The sequence below is a fragment of the Seriola aureovittata genome, chromosome 23, assembly GCF_021018895.1.
Source record: "Seriola aureovittata isolate HTS-2021-v1 ecotype China chromosome 23, ASM2101889v1, whole genome shotgun sequence".
Classification (NCBI taxonomy): domain Eukaryota; kingdom Metazoa; phylum Chordata; class Actinopteri; order Carangiformes; family Carangidae; genus Seriola; species Seriola aureovittata.
The window spans coordinates 11,387,842-11,405,742 of NC_079386.1; the positions used below are offsets into that span (position 1 = coordinate 11,387,842).

The 17,901-nt window shown below is 41.3% G+C and overlaps 1 protein-coding gene across 5 annotated transcripts in view; it reads right to left on the reverse strand.

The window, feature by feature from the left end:
* Nucleotides 1-17,901, reverse strand: part of LOC130164763 (NACHT and WD repeat domain-containing protein 2) — a 47,769-nt gene that overhangs the window by 17,443 nt on the left and 12,425 nt on the right. For all 5 annotated transcript variants that reach the window (XM_056369709.1, XM_056369710.1, XM_056369706.1 and 2 more), the window contains one exon: nt 7,745-7,861. In XM_056369709.1, coding sequence (XP_056225684.1) covers nt 7,745-7,861 — 117 coding nt within the window. The remainder of the gene's footprint in view (nt 1-7,744; nt 7,862-17,901) is intronic.

Below are 17,901 nucleotides of genomic sequence, written 5' to 3' on the forward strand. Positions count from 1 at the left end.
TGTCCAACAAAGCAAGATGCCTAATGAGAAAAGAATGCAATTGAAGAACAAAGCAAGAGCTGAGGATATCTAAAACACAGAAACAATATAAATAACAAATAGAGGAAGAAAGTTGGTATTTCCCCTGTGTTTAATGCTTTGTGCTTTCTTCCTGCCAAAATAAATAGATAAGTAGAGCAGGTAGCTCGCTATCTTTACTTGTGATTGATAGGAAAGGTCACAAGCTGGATTCAAGCCCAAAATGTTTCCAGTGACAGGTGTACGTTTTAGCTCAGGGTACTTCAAAAGAAATATTTAACTGCCTTATTTTTGACAGTTGCTCTCAAAACACGAGATCTCATTGGAATAAATTGTGATCTAAAGGATTCGTGCTTGTCAGGAGTTTCATACTTGTGCAGCATGTGTGCAGGTCACTGTGATAACAGGGGCAGAATTACCACTCGAAGCAATGGCTTCGTTATTTCAGATAGAAGTAAATAAAGGCTAAATAAAGTGTTTATTTTTCAGCTGTCATTAACAGATTTCATCAGTTGTAGCTCACATTCGCTCCATGAATTGGTAGAAAACTATGACTTTTTAATGACTCATTGTGCAAGTGTGATTTTAAATGCATAAATACAACCTTTTAAAATGTTTCAGTGAAATTAGAGAATGTAACTTCATTTTCAGCATTTTCTGGAGCTCATTCCACCTGTATGCAGCAGGGTATTTGAACCCAGTTTTACCAAGTTTAGTGTGAACACGGGGTACAGCTAAAGTTTAAATGTCCTGACATTGTAAGCGCTGTATTTAAATGTAACTACACAGCAGAGGTAACTGGGCAGCTTTTGCAGTAGAGCCTTATAAATAAAGAGCATACAATGTTGCTCCCTTCTGTTTGACAACTTTATGTTTTGTTAAGAAGGATATGGAAACATTTAGGATCAGACTGTTACTGCATTTTAACATAACTTTGTTTAGCTGCTCAGCTTACATACTTAGCTTACACGACTGCTTAGGGACACATGAGAGCTAAGAACCTGTGAAGAGACAGATTCTCCAGTCACTGGGATGTCCTACAGGTCACCTCATTCACCTGCTTTAGATGGCCCTCTATGACTCATGGTGCTGCAGTGATGTGTCAGTAGAGGATGGAGGCCTAAGCTGAACTACAGTAATGCAGAGAGAGAGAGAGATATAGTGAGAGAGAGAGAGAGAGAGGGAGAGAGAGAGAGAGAGAGACAGAGAGAGAGAGCAGGGAGAACAGTCACTCTCCAAGTTGCTGACAAAGTCTCTGTCAGCTTGCCTTGCGGTGATATAGCAGGATGAATTTTATGTGTGTGTCTGTGTGTGTGTGTGTTGAGATAGAGATTAGGATAAAACCAACTGGTGTTTCCCATCAAAATGACAAAATCAGGTGTTCAAATGCTAAAACACACACACACACACACACACACACACACACACACACACACACACATGCACACACACACACACACACACACACACACACACATTCACACCACTTCACCCTTGTGTGTAATCTACTGTCACGTCTGTCACCCACTTGACTTACCAAAGCCAAACTGTAAAAAATGTCCAAATATTTCCCGGGTGGTTTTAACACCCCTGTCTTAGCCAGAGAGCAGGCCTGGAATGAGGCCATCTAAAGTGGATTACAGCACAGCAGCTGACAGGCTAGAACTTCACTCCTATGTGTATGTGTGTGTTCATGTACAGTCTGTGTGTGTCTCTCTTTTGAGAGGGGACCAAGGGGTTGCAGTAGTTCTTATTACACTTCAGCAGCCGCAGGTGCAAGAAACATAGGAGGCTAAAGTGACAATAGCAAAGCAGATGGGGGGCCAAATGCAATTCCAGTTTTAGCTGCATTCCGCTGCCTCCCTCCCTCCTCCCTCCTCTGGGCTTTTCATCCTTGGACGGGGTTTTATACTCTGACTAAGTGCACTTTATCTGATGAGCCAGTTGGGAGAGGCAACTAAGATATTATACGCAGCTACAGCATGAATCAACCAATCAATCACTAACGCAGTCAATCAATCAATGAAACACACAGTCAACTGTTCTGATATTTGCTGTATAAGCTTTGGCACTGCAGAGGGAAAAAGGGAAAATATTTAATTTTCAGTTACATGCACACTCACTCACAGCGCAGTGTTTAGCTCAGTAGCAAAACCAATTCCATACTACATACAGTATACTCTAATTGTATGAGTATACTGTTTTTGCAGTTAGTAAACAAGACGTCAATGTAGACTATAGTTTTGTACTAACACAAAACAATGCAATGATTCAAGACAGTACACTGCCTTGTTGCTGAATCTAGTCCTGAAAGATTACTCCTGTTTCCTAAAAACTACCATGCCCAGCTTTTTTTTTAGGAAATGAATGAACCTTTTTATAAAAACAATCCTGTTTTAAAGATTTACATCTTCAGTAGGAATAAATAGGCTTGGATGCTGTATGGAAGTCAGAAGTATGTCTAGATGAACTGACATTATGTTGGTTTTGGTCTTTTCATGGGATTTATTGACTATGAGAAAAATACACAATAACGTTAGCCTTATAGTTAAAACATAAAGATAAAGAAAGGTGTTTAAAAGCAAGTGAATTTAGTATGCGTGGAGGCTCCAGTTTGAGCACTATTTGTCAAAACGTTCGTACGTTGCATGGATTTACAGCAAAGCTTCAGAGTGACTGTGATGCAACATTTGAATATGAGCAATCTCTGCACAAGCAATACAGACAGACACAATTCCCAACATCAAATGAGCACCTCTTTTTGTTGAATTCTTGCAAGTTTCCTTCTTTGCTGAATTCTTTACTCCCAAGTATTTGGTATGCATATCAATTTGCACTAAGGATGAGAGCGTAAAGCCAGTCTAGCCTATCACATTAGCAGTTACATCATGTTAACTGAATGGAGGAGCAGCAGAGAGAAAATAAGAGCTACAGTATCCTCAACTATCCTCTTACATCCAGTAAACCTGCTACATGGCCCAGACAAGTGGAAACAAAGAGCTGCAAAACTGGATGAGGGTCTGCATACTGTTTGCCGATACGTGTCCTTGAGGCATTTATCAAGTTTTAGTGTTTTTTACATGAGGGAATTTGAGACTGTTGGAGAGCAGAGGAGAGGTGAGGAAAGAAGAAGGGAGGAAAAGAAAAAAAAAACAGTCATGGCTCATTGTCATGCTTAATCTCCGGGTCAATGACACCATCACCATGCCAACCCCTGCTATTGCTATGGAAACCGGCTTTATTGGATCGACAGGTTAGAGAAAAGCCCCCCTCACCCAGGTGTGGTGTGGTGTGTGTTCACTGCCGCCTGTCTTGTATTCAGCAGTGCCCTTTGAAAGACACTTGCTGCAACTGACTCTTAGTCATAAAGAAAGACTGACATGTCCAATAAAAAGCTGGTTATATAACAGTTGACTCTTTCTGTTTTTATGAACTAAGACAACTCTAAACCTTGATGGTCATACACTCCTGCTAGATGAAAAGAACTTGCTTTTATAGCAATAACAAGGTTGAGATGAAGAGTCCTTACATAGAGGTTACAAAACAGAAATACATAAAAGAGATAAGGACTAGACGAGATATCTAAAGCTATTATTTTGATACTGAATAACAGGAGGGACTTCACAGCCCTGAATGATTCATGGAGGTGAATGAGGAGAGTAGTAAGAGGTTTCCAGTTGTTGCACAGATCCTCTGTGGCAGCAGGAAACACACCTACACTACGCATGTCAACCCTGTCTCTCTGTTTCCTCTGTAGTGTTTCTAAGGAACCTGTTCTTCCCTCCTCAAACTCCCATCCTGCCCTTTTCTCACCACCTCCCCCTCTATTTATCTCTCCTCTTCTCTCTGATACAAGCACATCACACCCCCCGTATTCTTCTGTTTCATCCGCTTTCTCCCCTCTGATCCATGCACTGGGCTCTGTGACAGTTGTTGTTGTGGGCTGCAGACCCCCAGAGCAGCTTCTCTTTGAAGTCTCTGTACATCCATGTGGTTGTGTGTATATGTGCACTATGTGTGCATGCATGTTAGCTGGGGTGACAGTTGTGCAGCAGCATTTGAGGTGGGCACCCGAGTGGGTGAAGGTGATGATAAATGGTGTGTTGAGACCAGCATGGCTGCATGTCCACTAAGGTTTGAAAGAGACCGAAACAAGAAAGAAAATGAGGGAAACGAAAGCACAGGAGAAACAATACACACACAACACACACACAACCTTACACGCACGGTGTGAAAACTACTGTATGTTGTTGCAGAAACAACAAGACCCTAAATTCTGCTGACATTTTGCCCATCCTTACATATATATCTAGGTCTACCACCCTGTAGAAATAAACAACGGTATTCCGAAGATGGCCCAGACAACCTAGAACTGTCATGATCGAGGATCCAAGTCCCTGATCAAAGGATCGGCCGCCACCGTTGCCGCTTGGAGCACCCCAGTCCTGGAAACAGGGCCAGCCGGCCTGTGTGACGACGACGGGGAACCAGGCTGCAGGGAGCGCAGCAGCTGGCTCTGACATGTCTGAATGGGACTTAATTCTGTGGAGCTATTGTGGGCTCCTCAGCAAAAAAATTGCATTCAATTGCATTCACCACTGAGAGCAGAGCATTAGAATATGCCATTAAAGATTTAACCAGCCAGATGGGGAGGACGTGCACTATAGATGCATGTGTGTGTCTCTGGAGTATGTGGGTGTGTAGAGGGGTGTAAAGAGTCTGTATCACCCAGCATTAGAGTAAACCCCAGCTGATTCTCAATCTCATGACAGAGAAAATGCCTCAGGTCAAGATGCTCTGTTTGTATGTGTGGGTGTGTGTTTGGAAGCAGGAGAGAGAAAGAAAGGTGAATCAGAGGGAGAAAGAACAAAGAGCTGTCTCTGTGTGTGTGTATGTACCTGAGTTTGTGTGCATTTACTTTCCCTCAGTGTGTTGTCTGGTATTGCTTGGGGTCAGTTGGGGTTAAGATGGTGAAATTGCAGCAGGGACAGAGGGCGGCGAAGCTGATGGGAATGAATGAAATCAGTGCGGCGTGTACAACACCGCAGCAAACAGCAAGCCAGCAGCAGAAAAAGGGGGAGGCTGTGTCACTTCTTTTTACCTCAGATCTGTTCATTTCAGCCCCGTTTAGCCTGATTGAGCTTATACTGTACAGCCCCAGACCACATACAATGTCTCATTGGGCTTTAGAGGCCATGACATCAAGTTTCACAATGCAGTCTAAAAGTTTAACACAACTCCTGGACTGCCAACACTAACAGCAATCAACTGTTCAAAGTGCTGGGCTCAGTACCAAGGTACCCAGGCAGGATCTGTAACAAATACTCCTGTTAGATGTGGCAAGAAATATTCTTCTTCACCATATATGACAACTACATTTCACAAACAATATATATGTATGTATTTTATGGCAACTTTTATGCAAAGTGTTGTATACCAGGCAGAAAAATCATGCAGGCTGCTACAGTCACATGACAAACTCTACTCCCTGCAACACATATCCAACACACCTTTTGGTGGGGGATGGTCTGTTCAAGCTGTTAGTGCCCCGCCTACTTTTTTGAGGTGCTACCACACCTGCTAACTTTGCTGCTAACACTAGTGCTAATGCTGCTGCAGTTAATAAAGCATTTCATAAGAAAGCATGCTTGTTAACACTGATTATGTGGCTTTAAGGCAGCTTTAACAGAACATTACTGCTTGCCCTTCACTGCCTCTACCTCTGTTGGTGTTTCATGATTGTCTTCATCAATTGTTTGTCATGCCCACTCTGGACTAGAGATGCCATTTTAAGCCAAAGATGGTTTTCCTATTTGTGATGACTCTGCTTGGGACAGTGGAAACTGCCACAGTTTTTCACTGAGGTAAGTTACATTTTTTGCTTGGGCTAACTTATGTGAGCTGATGCGCTGGCTCTGTTTAGTGGTGTGTTATATACTGTGTGCTTGGTGAGAGCAGTAGCTTCTGCAACAGTGCTGCCTGTGTTACTGCTTTACTGCAGATCTGTTTTGTGGATTATGTCATATTTCTGCTACACTGTTACCCTCTATCTACTTTTCTGTTGATTGTAAATGAGTTAACATGTGGTGTGAGTTCATTTGCTTTTATTGTTGTTTGGCTCGTGCTTTATGACGCTTTCATGCAAAATACGATGCTCATTTTGACAACACAAGCTTAACCTGGGGACCTTCCATAAGCTTGTTTCAGATCTTTCAAGCACATATCTCCTTACCTGCAGATGGAGTTTTCTTAGTTGTCATGGACATGGCATAATAAATATGTTTGACTATTATGAAGCTGTATTGTTATTTTGGAGTCACTAAGTTAGCTTAGTGATTCCACATAATGGCTGGTGTCAGAGTCTGCATCTAATGTAGTTGTTAGGGGGTGAGTTTATTATTGTCCCGTCCCAAACTCTGCCGTGCTGAGGCTGGTGTATTCTCGTGAGGAGCCTGGAGCCTGGAAGCAAAGTATCAACTGTGCACATACTTAATTTACATAATTATGTATATCTTTCCCATGTGAGTGCAGTGGAAATGTATATTTTCAGATTAGATCAAAACCAGTGTGAGAATTTGGCAGTGGAATATGGTCACTTCTTTTTGTTACTCACACACACTGTTACCTGATAGAAGAATGTTTCTGTAATGAGAGACACTTGCCTGAAATAAGGAGCATCACTCTGCTACAAATAAACTGGAATGGATTAAGATGCAGATTTTTTTTGTTTGTTTTATTTTGTTTGTCATAGAGAACTTGTGAATGAGAGAAGCAGGAGGAGGCAGAGCATACAGGGTGGGAGAAGAAGGAAATACAAAACTCAGTCTGGGGAAGGAGATTATGCTCCCTGGAGACCAGGGCTCCTGTCCTACCATAATGCATTACCCTTCCCTGTGATCTCTCACCTCAATTTCAACCTCTAGAAACGGATCTGTTCCATTTGAATAATTCACCATCAATTTCTCTTCCCGTCGTCTTCGTCTCTTCACTCCTGTCTTCACCCTTTCCTTTCCTCGTGCCTGACTTTTTTATGTGGCCTAAAATTATCTAAAAAAGATCACTGAAATGTCAGCCATAATTACGCGTCATGCCACTCTCTCTCTCCTTGCAGAGGTCTTCACATAACTCATTCACACAAGTGTAATTTTAGCTTTCCATGGATTTTCAGTGTTTTACAGTATACCTGCCCAAGCTATTTGATGGAGCGTCTTCGTCACATTTGTCAAGTCGTTTAATTTTTGCTGCCGTACATATGCTGTTTACTATTCTCCAACGCGAGTACGGCCCCTCTGTCGACTGAGCATGTTAAAAAAAGACATGAAAGAGGTCTCTAGAGTGTATACTTGTCAAAAGCTGCCACAAAAGGACTTGAAAAGCTACTGTAACTCTTGTCGTTTCTGTGTCACTTTTCGAATGTGACCAAGACAGGACTTACAAAAAGACAGGTCTGCATGAAAAACGTGATTTCATTATTATTAGGTAGTTTCTCAGTGTTATTAGATCTTCAAAAGCACATAGCCTGAGAACAGACCAGTCTTAAAGCCATATAATGAGATAGGGAGGGAAGGTGGGAGAAACCGAAGCAGACACAGATTTAAAGTGATTTTCTACTTGTTATGTGAAGTGTGGACACACAGAGATGTGAACTTAGATAACATCCAAACAGACCTGTATAATCCGTTACACGTCTAACTTAACTGTAATCCATGCAGCGTGTAATACTCACAACAAAACACGGTCCCGCTGAAGTCTTCAGACATTCCTCCAGGAGCTTCATTCTCAGTCGCTGCAACTCTGGACTGTCCCACTCCTCTGGATCTACGCCCCAGTACAGGTCCACCACCTGAAAACACACACAAACATAGTGTTATGTCAGCATATTTTCAGAAGAGCAACAAAAAAACCCATAAAATGCATGGCTAAGCACCAGCTAATGGCTAGTTATACATCTCTAAATAGAAAAGTTTTTCTTGTCTTTTGTGAAATAGTTCAACAATAGAAGAGAATAAATAGCACAAACACCTTCTGCAGTTCAGAATAAGCAAATGATGGAGCTTTTTTTAAAAACAGGGTTATATGCTTTACAGGGGGAATTTGCTGTTGTAGAAAACACCTGAAGACATATTTTTTTCTCCTGCAAAAGCCTTTTTTTGTATAGTAATTGTAAAGCTTGCAAACATATTACTGTTTCATCACAACCAAATACAGAGTAATCTGTTTCTGTGCACACAACGAAATGTAATGAACTTGATTGAGAAAAAAGCAGAAAATCATTTAAACAGAGATACAATGTATTTAAGGAAATTTAAGGAAAACCGATGCCAAGGTTTAATTAAATAAAAGCAAAATGGCTGAGGATCAGTAGACTTAATCTATATTGCCTCTAATTTCAGTTGAACTAAAGCCATCACTGTTTTCAACACACACACCTGCTCTGCGTGACTGAAAAGCACTACACCACTCTCACCACTAGACACCAGCAGGGAGGACTGACTGAACATACACACAGACACACACAAACACACACACACACATACAACCGCGACAGAGGAGGTCTCCCTCAACACATTCATCACAAGTTTTGGCAGCTCAGACAATTCAGACTGTAAACACGCCACAGGGGGAATCTCCCACCGGACAGAGAGAGGTGAGGAAACGCCTGTAAATGTGTGTGTGGCCCACGCCACACTGCTGCTGGCTCAGGCTTGCCTAAGAGGAAAACAAGCCCTCCCACAGGCAGCTTCCTGGGTCTCAGATAGCTTTTAGACTACTGGTTGGGGCCTAACATGCAGCTTTAAAAGATACATTATGCCTCATGGCCTTTGCTGCTTGGAGTCTCAGGTTTCAGCCCCCAAAATGCATAATGTGCGTGATCTCATGATTCTTCTTCTCTTCTTCTCTCTTGCAGCTATTCTGCTGGTTTGTCTCCCTGATGGCAGAGGCGATGAGTAAAGAGTAGAGGGTTTTGCAGGGGGTGATGAGGTGAAGCCAAAGTGATTCAGCAGCAAGGGCTGCTGTCTTCCTTCATGCTCTGCTGCTCACCAGACTAGCTAGCTCAAATGAGTTTAGCCTGGCACAATGACTGACACATCTGCAGTGTGGCAGAGAACAGCAGTGACTGGCAGCCCTGTGCAACTGGACGGCACTGAAATTGAAAGTGTGGTACTTTACTTTGACAGTCTGGGAGATATCTGCCTCTCCCATTATTGGTGGGAGAAGGAGGAGGGCTGGAGCTACACCTCAGCTCATCTGCTTGATTGTCACTGTGCACCTGCGAGCAGCTGTATTACTGTGGATGGAGACAGTTGTCAGCTAGCTCCAGATTTCTTGCACAGCCGCGGGCTGCAATTAACAAATATTTTCACTAACAATCAGTCCAGTTGTTTCCAACCTGTCTGTCTTGTAACACCTTAAAACAAAGTAATATGTAGTTGTGACTCCATGTCACACAGTGTATGTCTATTTGTCGTGACCACTTCAACCAAAGGGTGTAATATCACCTTTCCATTAGAGGTAGTCCACAAAAAACATGCGGACACTAGAAAAAAGTTATGTGTAGCAGGCAAATATAATTTCTTTGTTTTCCTGTCCTGTGGATCATATCACCGCCATTCAGGTTCATGTTGGAAGCTGGAGGGAACCACTTCATTCATCTATTTTCTATGATTAACTGTATAGTTGATTAATTGTCTTCAATTTTCAACAGTCCTCAGCCAAAATATATTCCATTTATTATCACGTAAGACAAGGACAAGCAGGAAATCCTCATTTGGAAATTGGCTTGAAAATTACTTAAATGATTAATTGATTTTCAAAATATATTTTCTTTTGCTTGACTCATCCATTAAATAACTAGCTGTTTTAGCTCTAGATTATATTAAACAGTAGCAAATTAATTGCAAATTCTCACCTTTGAGACACCACTGTAGAGAATATTTGGCATTTTTGCTTGATATACTGATTATCACAATTGTTGGAGATGGAATTTTTTTTGGCACTGCTACCAACATAGATATAAATGTGTGAATGGGTGATAAGAAAATTACACATGGGCTGACTAGGTATATTAGGATAAAGTATAGTTACGTGGATGTACATGTTGTCAGTACCAAAGGCTTTTACTTTGGAAAGAATCTCTCCCACTCACTAGTGCGTACATGATAAGCATCCCTCATGTCGGCCTGTTGTGGAAAAGTCATTGCATAGCCCATCAGTCACTGTGTATCAGTGTCACTAATCTACTTCCAACTTCCAACGCACATGTGTGGGAGACTGCAATCGGCCTGTGTTGACAAGGACCGGAGGGAGGGGGAATGAAGTGAGATGAGTGCCCCCGATTACGATGGGTTTCTACTGGGTTTCAGCAGGTGATTGGGAGGATGCACGGTAATTAAAAGATAAATGAAGACATTAGTCATATCCATGCGCTGCGTGCATGTGTGTGGGGAGGATGGACTGATTAAATTTGCCCTGTCACCTGCCGCGCTTCACTGGAGTATGGAGGGATGAGGGAGAAAAGGGAAGAAAAGACAGTCGAGGAATGTTTATCCAAAATAGGCAAGGACACATTACTGAGGTCAACAGGGAAAGTGCTTGGACGGGGGATTAGTTAAGGAGGCACAGTTGGAAAAAAAAGATTCCTGTGGGACCGGATCTGGCTGGAAATGTTTCACAGCTTCCTTGTGTCTTTTTCTTTCAGCCAACTTTGTCTTTGCTCTTCCACTCTCTGATTACTCGCCCCACCGCCCCACCACCACTCTTCCCCTAAACTATGGTGGTGAGGATGCCGTTACTTACATAAGAGCCGAAGCAGCTTCTGCTAAGCTGCTTTCTAATGCCCTTGGAAGGCGTTTGCCGATGGCAGGTCAAGTGCAGGAGAAGCCTTTTTTATTTATTGAATGTTAGACTATTAGACTTTGGGATTATGCCCAAGATGCCCAGGAAGAAAGGGCATGAAATCAGGCGGGAAAAAGGCGGAAAAACCCCACCAACAGAAAGACTCTCAGGCAAAAGACAACAGTAAAAATAGATACAGCGCCAACATAAATATGTCTTAAGCTCCCCACCGCAGGCAATTTTATTAAGAACATGTAGTAAATCTCTAAGAATATTTGATGAATACAGCTTTCTTAGTGCTTGAGGAAAATGCAGGTTTTAGTAGCAAATCCGTCACCAAATATGAAATTTTACCAGTGATATGAAATACAAACTGTTTGAAAAAACAAGCACAGACAGATCACATGGATGGAGGTTAAGTCAGCTTTACTCTTCCGTGTTAGATCTCCTAATGCTATGTTTTAGTTATTTAAATAGTCTGCCAGCTATGATAGGAGGTCACATTTATACTTCATGAGTCTAATAAAGTTGAATCAGGTTGTCAATAATGAGATCTGAGAGGAAATTTCACATGTCACACCTTGTGTCAAGCTCTGACACACTGACGTTGTAGCTCAACCATAGCAAGTTAAGGTTAAAGAGCCAGTCAAAGACTTGAGGTACTGAGATCACATGATTTATGATGACTATAATGAGGCACCTCTAACAGAGGGAGCAGGCTTTCGGTAAAACTGCTCAGGGAGATACAATTTCGTGGCAGAAGGTTCTTGATAGTAACTCTAAGGCTTGCAGTACGCTGAAAAGAAAGCTTGTGTGTACTCTAGAGCCTGTCGACCACAGCTTTGGGAGAAGCATTCTTAATGTGAGTTGAGGTTTGTTTGTTCAGTGGCGTCCACGCCAGATGGAGGTGCTTGAGAGTTAAATGGGAGCGGGCACAACTTGGAAGCTTCTCAACCCAAGACATAAACTCGCAGGGAAAAACTAATCACAGCACAGTAGAATGACGCAGGTGTTGCTGGCCAGCCTGTGCACACTGCAGTAATTGAGAAAAGTTCGGCTTCTTTTCAGCTGAAATCTTAACTTTCAAACTGCTTCTGCAGTAAAACCCCTCTTAAAGGAGGCTTAACGAACAAACCTGAACTATAATAATGGACAGAAAGAATTGATATTCAACTGTTTGCATTCTTTCCGTGGCTAATATTGCCTGTGGGACATCGGAATATTTGCCAGACTTGATAAAAATGTCTTAAAATTCATGAGAGCCGGTGTATACTGGGAGTAGAGTCAAAGTATCAACACAGCTTCTTCTATATATTCTCATCTCTCAGCTGCCCTATAGCTCAATCAATCTGGACATTTCTACGCTCATCAAAACCCGTTGTTAAAATACTATACATTCATTTTCAAATCAATGAAAGTGTTTTAGAAACTGAATATCTTGGGGCATACAGGCTGTTTTGCATTTTAACCGAATACACGCCTCAAACCTTAGGCTCTACAAGTTTACTCTAATGGTGTAAACAAACTGCTGCTCAAGGGAATCTGCTGCTCTGAGTCCATTTATTTCTCTAATCAGAGAAACGTGACCCGCAGTATATCACTTGGGTAACGTCACTCTTCTTCAACCAGTGGGTTAACTGCAGACCACTACTGTGCAGCTAAGTGTCTCTTAGTCAGTCCGGCTACCCAGTAAACGAAGGCTGACCGGAGCTAAGGCTGCTTTAGGGGTAGGAGAGAAAGTGTAGGTGTTAGTAGAGGGTACTAAGAAAGATCCAAGATCAATGAGATCACTTGTATTTAGATTTTTATTAAAAAAAAACAACTTAAATAGAATTTAGAATCAGGTCTCTGTCAGTTTCACAGTTTGGATTTAAAAAACTTTTTGTTGTGATTTTATCCAACCAATTTAAACCATCTGTCCGTCACATTTAGGAGAAATATGTTTATATTTTCTGGGATATCCTGCTGACAACAGATAAACTGACAGGGCTGAAAATATAACCTTCATGGAGACAGTAATAAGACATCCTCTCTACAGAAGAGTTCTCCCAAGGGTTGTAAAAATACAGCGTAACTGAAGCCTTAGATGTATTTACTATTCGATTTTTGATTATCTTTGCTGATTGTCAGTATCATTCCCTTGGAGGCAGTTGGCATATTGATGTATTTCTGTAGAGACTGAATAGAGGAAAAAGAACATCTCGGAGCAGGACAGTGAATGGAGATGGTGGTCTGCTGCCAAAGAGCGAAAAGAAACAGACTGAGAGAAGAGTGAGAGAGACAAAAACAAGAAATATAGCAGCCAGGTAAACAGATGGAAGACTGATGAATAAACAGGGTTCATGCCATACTTCATGCTTTGAAGTGTTTCTCCTTTTCAAGTTTTCTGCATCTGAACTTTCAGTCTGTAGAAAATGCAAAAACGTATGGTCACGCGTGAGATTGTCTATCACAAAATGGAGAGAACCCTTTTTGTCAATAAAAGCTATTTAAGAGCTTGTGAAAAGACCTAAAAAATAAATTATTAGCTTTTAAATTTTTAAGTGGGTGACATATTCGAAGAGCACTGCGTCTTTTCTGACAAAGCCAATCTGACAGCCATACTCTCTCTCCTTTAAGTGCAAGCATAATAGACTTTATGAAAAGGCTTTTTTTTAATAGTCGTGAAATGTCGTCTCACCCCTCATCTTGTCTTCTATCTTGCTGCTTGTGTTGTGAGTTGTAAAAGACGCCTGAGTGACAGCCGTTGAATAGATTTGCACAGCTGTGGCCAGGAAACTTTTATTATAATTGTACTGTCGAAGTGTGTGTGTGTGTGTGTGTGTGTGTGTGTGTGTGTGTGCGTGTGTTTGTGTGTGTGTGTGATGGGCAGTGAGTTTGTCAACCATAGCGAGGTTTGACCACATTATTAACTGCTTCCAGCAGCCCTGGTAGTCAGTTTCACTCCTGCATGTGGGGGGAAGTGATAGTACTGTAACAAGATGAATTGTGTCTTAAAAATGCAAGATGGGTTAAGATAATGGGAACTGGGATTTTAGGGTTGTACTGAATGACAAATGGACATTCCCACAATAAAAACTGTTAATACTAATAAATAATAAATCCCTGTTGCAGTATTGCTGAGGCACCTCTCTCATAATCCCCTGCAATAACGCTGTGGTGTTTGTAAAGAATTTTAATTCATAGCTGCTTTTGTGCAGCTGTGGCTGTAAATATGTCCAGGAAATCCTGTGGCACCAGCTGCTACATGTAGAAACTTTAGTTTTCACCTCTAACATTTAGTTTGCCATTGTTGATATGAATAGGATGGACAAAATATTAGAAACATCACTCTCAGTATAATGTGATTCATCAGCACCACAAACTCCATAAAATGGAATCAACATGTCAACTGGACTTTTTTTTGTTAATTAGTTTGAACTAATTTCAAATAAACAAATTTTGTCCAGATTTAATTGATACTTAAATGCCTTTTCACCTGCAAATCATCAAACCAGTTCACTGGGATGTTATCATGTGCTGCAACAATAAAAACACATGCGCCTTCAAAAAAAAAAAAAAAGTTTCCTGTTTCCTGGCTGCCAAAAAAGAGAATAGATAACTTTATTAAATAACTTTATTATTCCCCACAAGGGAAACTAGATTGGCCGCCAGTGCAAAGTGACAAATAACAAAAGAGACATAAGTCGTACAGGTCACAACAGAAAACATATGAAAGACAAACTGTAACAACAACAGCAGTAATACTACCAGACAAACGAAAGCATATTCCAAGAGGACATCAGTGTTGTTTAGGAGTCTGCCAAGCCACAAAAAAAAACAATTTATTTGATAAGTCTATCCATTAATAAATATAGTAAGTGGTACGTCTGATAATGGAGCCAATAACAGACAGGTATTAAATTATGTATTTCATTGGATTATAATGTAAGAAATCATAGATTTGTTGATTTGTATGTGTAAATATTTATTTTATGTGTAAAATGTGAAAAATAAAGAAGGCTCTTCTCAGGACCTGATATGACTTGTGGAAAATTGACCCAAACCTGATGTTCACAAAATAATTTTCAAAGACAGAGACCCAAGCGAATACCAACAAACCTGAGAATAGTTACGTTTAATCCAAAATGAGGTCGACCTAAACAAACCCAAATAGAGAGAAAACACCAGCACTGTCAGCAGCATGATGTGCCACCAATTAATAACCAGCCACGCTCCAAAAGAGCTGTAATGCATATTATTTTACGCTGCAAAACACAGTTCACACTCTGTCTCACCTCAAATAAACACAATACTGCCTGGCTTCTCCTGTGATGATTGTAACGCAGCATGTGTCTCACTATCATCTCCATTCAGGTGTTCGGTGTCAATACAATACCACCCTACGTGATCCAGATCCTCAGGCTGGCCCAACAAATAAATCAGATGGCGAATGACTCTGTGTTTGCATGGCCAAAAATTCAACCACAACCAGCATGAAAATCCACTGATCAGTGTTTAACCAATAGCACCACATGTTTGGAGACTGGTTATTTTATTTCCACTGATTAAGGCAAGCCAAACCTCACACACACACACACACACACACACACACACACACACACACACACACACACACACACACACACACACACACACCAGCAGTAATCTAGTATGGTTACAGACGTGCTGAAACCTCGTCTGACCCTGATCCTCACTGTATAGCTAACATCACTCCTCTGTTTCCACTCTTTGTCATTGTGCATGTCTGTTTTCTGTAAAAGAAAAAAAAATAGAGAGAAAGAAAAAGAGAGCGCAAAAAACATGGGAATAGAAATGGTAAAAAGGGATCATGGAGCCTGACCCCCCCCCCCCCGCTGCTGCTGTGCACTGACTGAATGAGGACGCTGCCCTTGGCCCCTGGGCTGGATTTCCATGCCCTCTTCCTCCCTCTATCCCTCTCTCCATCTCCTGCGATCCCTCTCCATCCCTCTTAAGGGAAGGTTCTGGATGGAAACTGAGTCAAGTGATGAGGGACCGGGGAGAACTGGGTTTCATCAGCTTGGCATATGTGTGTCAGTGTGTGCCAGCGGATGCGTGTGTGAGACAGAGGGTGAATGTGAAAGGGGAGGGGGGATCGCAAATAAATTACAAATCAAAGCGAAAAAAAAAAAAAGAATGCAACTAGAAAAAGAATCTCTTCACATGTGAAAACATTATGATTTCACGCGTAAAATGATTGATAACTAAGATGTTAATTCACAAGTACAAATCCCTAATAAACTGTGGTTTTAGCTAAAGTGACAATCCTCACATGGCGTGGGTGAGGAAGAGGAGTGGGGGATTTGGATAGAGGAGGAGGGACAGAGGAGTAAGTGAGTCATAGTATTAACTCCCAGGCCTTCTGCATAATCATTTCAGCTCACGCTTCGTCACAGCAAGCTGAATCACCAGACAGACACGTGGCCACAGACACCGGAGCCAAAACCTCTCTGCCTGGCTTTTCCTGCATTATCATCACTTCTCTATATCTCACACAGAAATTTGAGAAATGCAGGGATGTTTGTTATGTCTTTTTGTTTGGTGGGTTTGACCCTTTGACCTGATTTGAGTGGCACATGTGATATTGGATATATATCTATGTTATGCAAAGTTCTTCAACTGGCTGTATGTGCAAGACATACAGTATAAGAGAGGCTTTAGGTTCATCACTATGAATCATTGGGACATTAAATCTGTGGTGAAACTGTCTTTGGTTGGCATGTTCATTGCTTTGTAGCTTTCCAATAGATGGCAAATGATCAATGGTATTCAGTAACTTGCTAGTCTTATGATAGAGATTTGCAAAGAGAAAACAAGCTTAACAACAAAACAGCGATTGAGGATAAGTGGTTTTTAACTGCAACCGAAAGCTCCAAATTTCTAAGAAGCAGGGATTTATTTGTTTTTGATTTCTCTTAGCAGTCCCAGAGAAAGGTCTGTAGTGTGGTTTCATCTAGTTTACACATGTGTAAACAGATGTGTACAGGTGGCTAAGCTTAAAAAAACACAGGTGTGGTACAGTGAAATGTATGTAACACCTGTCATTTCCTACTCCATGGTCTAAGAATGTAGTGTTTATACGGAACTATGACTGGGGGGTAAATTAGCTCATCTAAAGTAAAAATCTGAACATTTAGACATACAACAAATCTCATCACATACGACCCGTCACTCTCCCTTCGAAAGTCATTTCCTCGATTTTCGGCCACCGTTATCAGAAACCTCTGTCCAGGGAAAATAAATTAAATGCCAGTAGGACTTGGTGTGCATATTTTTATCGTATGTGAGCTGTGCCTGCCTTGAGATGGACAGTCAGGTTTTACTAATTCTGATTCTGATTTTTAACCTAAAACAAAACACTTCAACATTCATGATTTATACCTGTAACTAAATTAACTAAATCTGCTGAAATTCAGTGTGGGTTTTACTTTCAACAAATTGTAGGGTTTTTTTTCATATTCAAATAGTATGCCAAGAATTTGAAAACATGATTCTGTCAGAACCAGCTGATCTTCAGAATCACTAAAATATGAACAACGGCCATCTGTGCAAACGACTGGACAATCCTTGTGCATATAGACATGGTATTCTAAAGACTTAACTCTTGTTATAACATCTTTGAATGGTATGTGCTTGGAGCTGTTTATGATCCAAACATTCTTATCATGAAATGAGAATTAGCTGCCGACACCCCGCTGACTACAGCTTACGAAACAATTCAGGGGTTGCAAGTCCCCGCGTTGCAAACAAAACTCCTCAAATCCTTCCAGCAACAATCTATGGCAGAAATCTCCGTCAGACTCGAGGGCTCTCTTGGATTTGTTAAACAAACAAACCTCTGACAGCAATCTTTCTGTATACACTGATGCTGATTTGCAATGCAAATGATCTTGATCAGTGGGCACCACTGGGAGAGTGCGGCAACTCTCCCACAACAACAAAGGGAAAGCCCTTGCATCATGCTGCCTTATCCACAGCTAAATTTGTGCCAGGCCGCACCGATGGAAGCCTTATCTATGCTGGCCT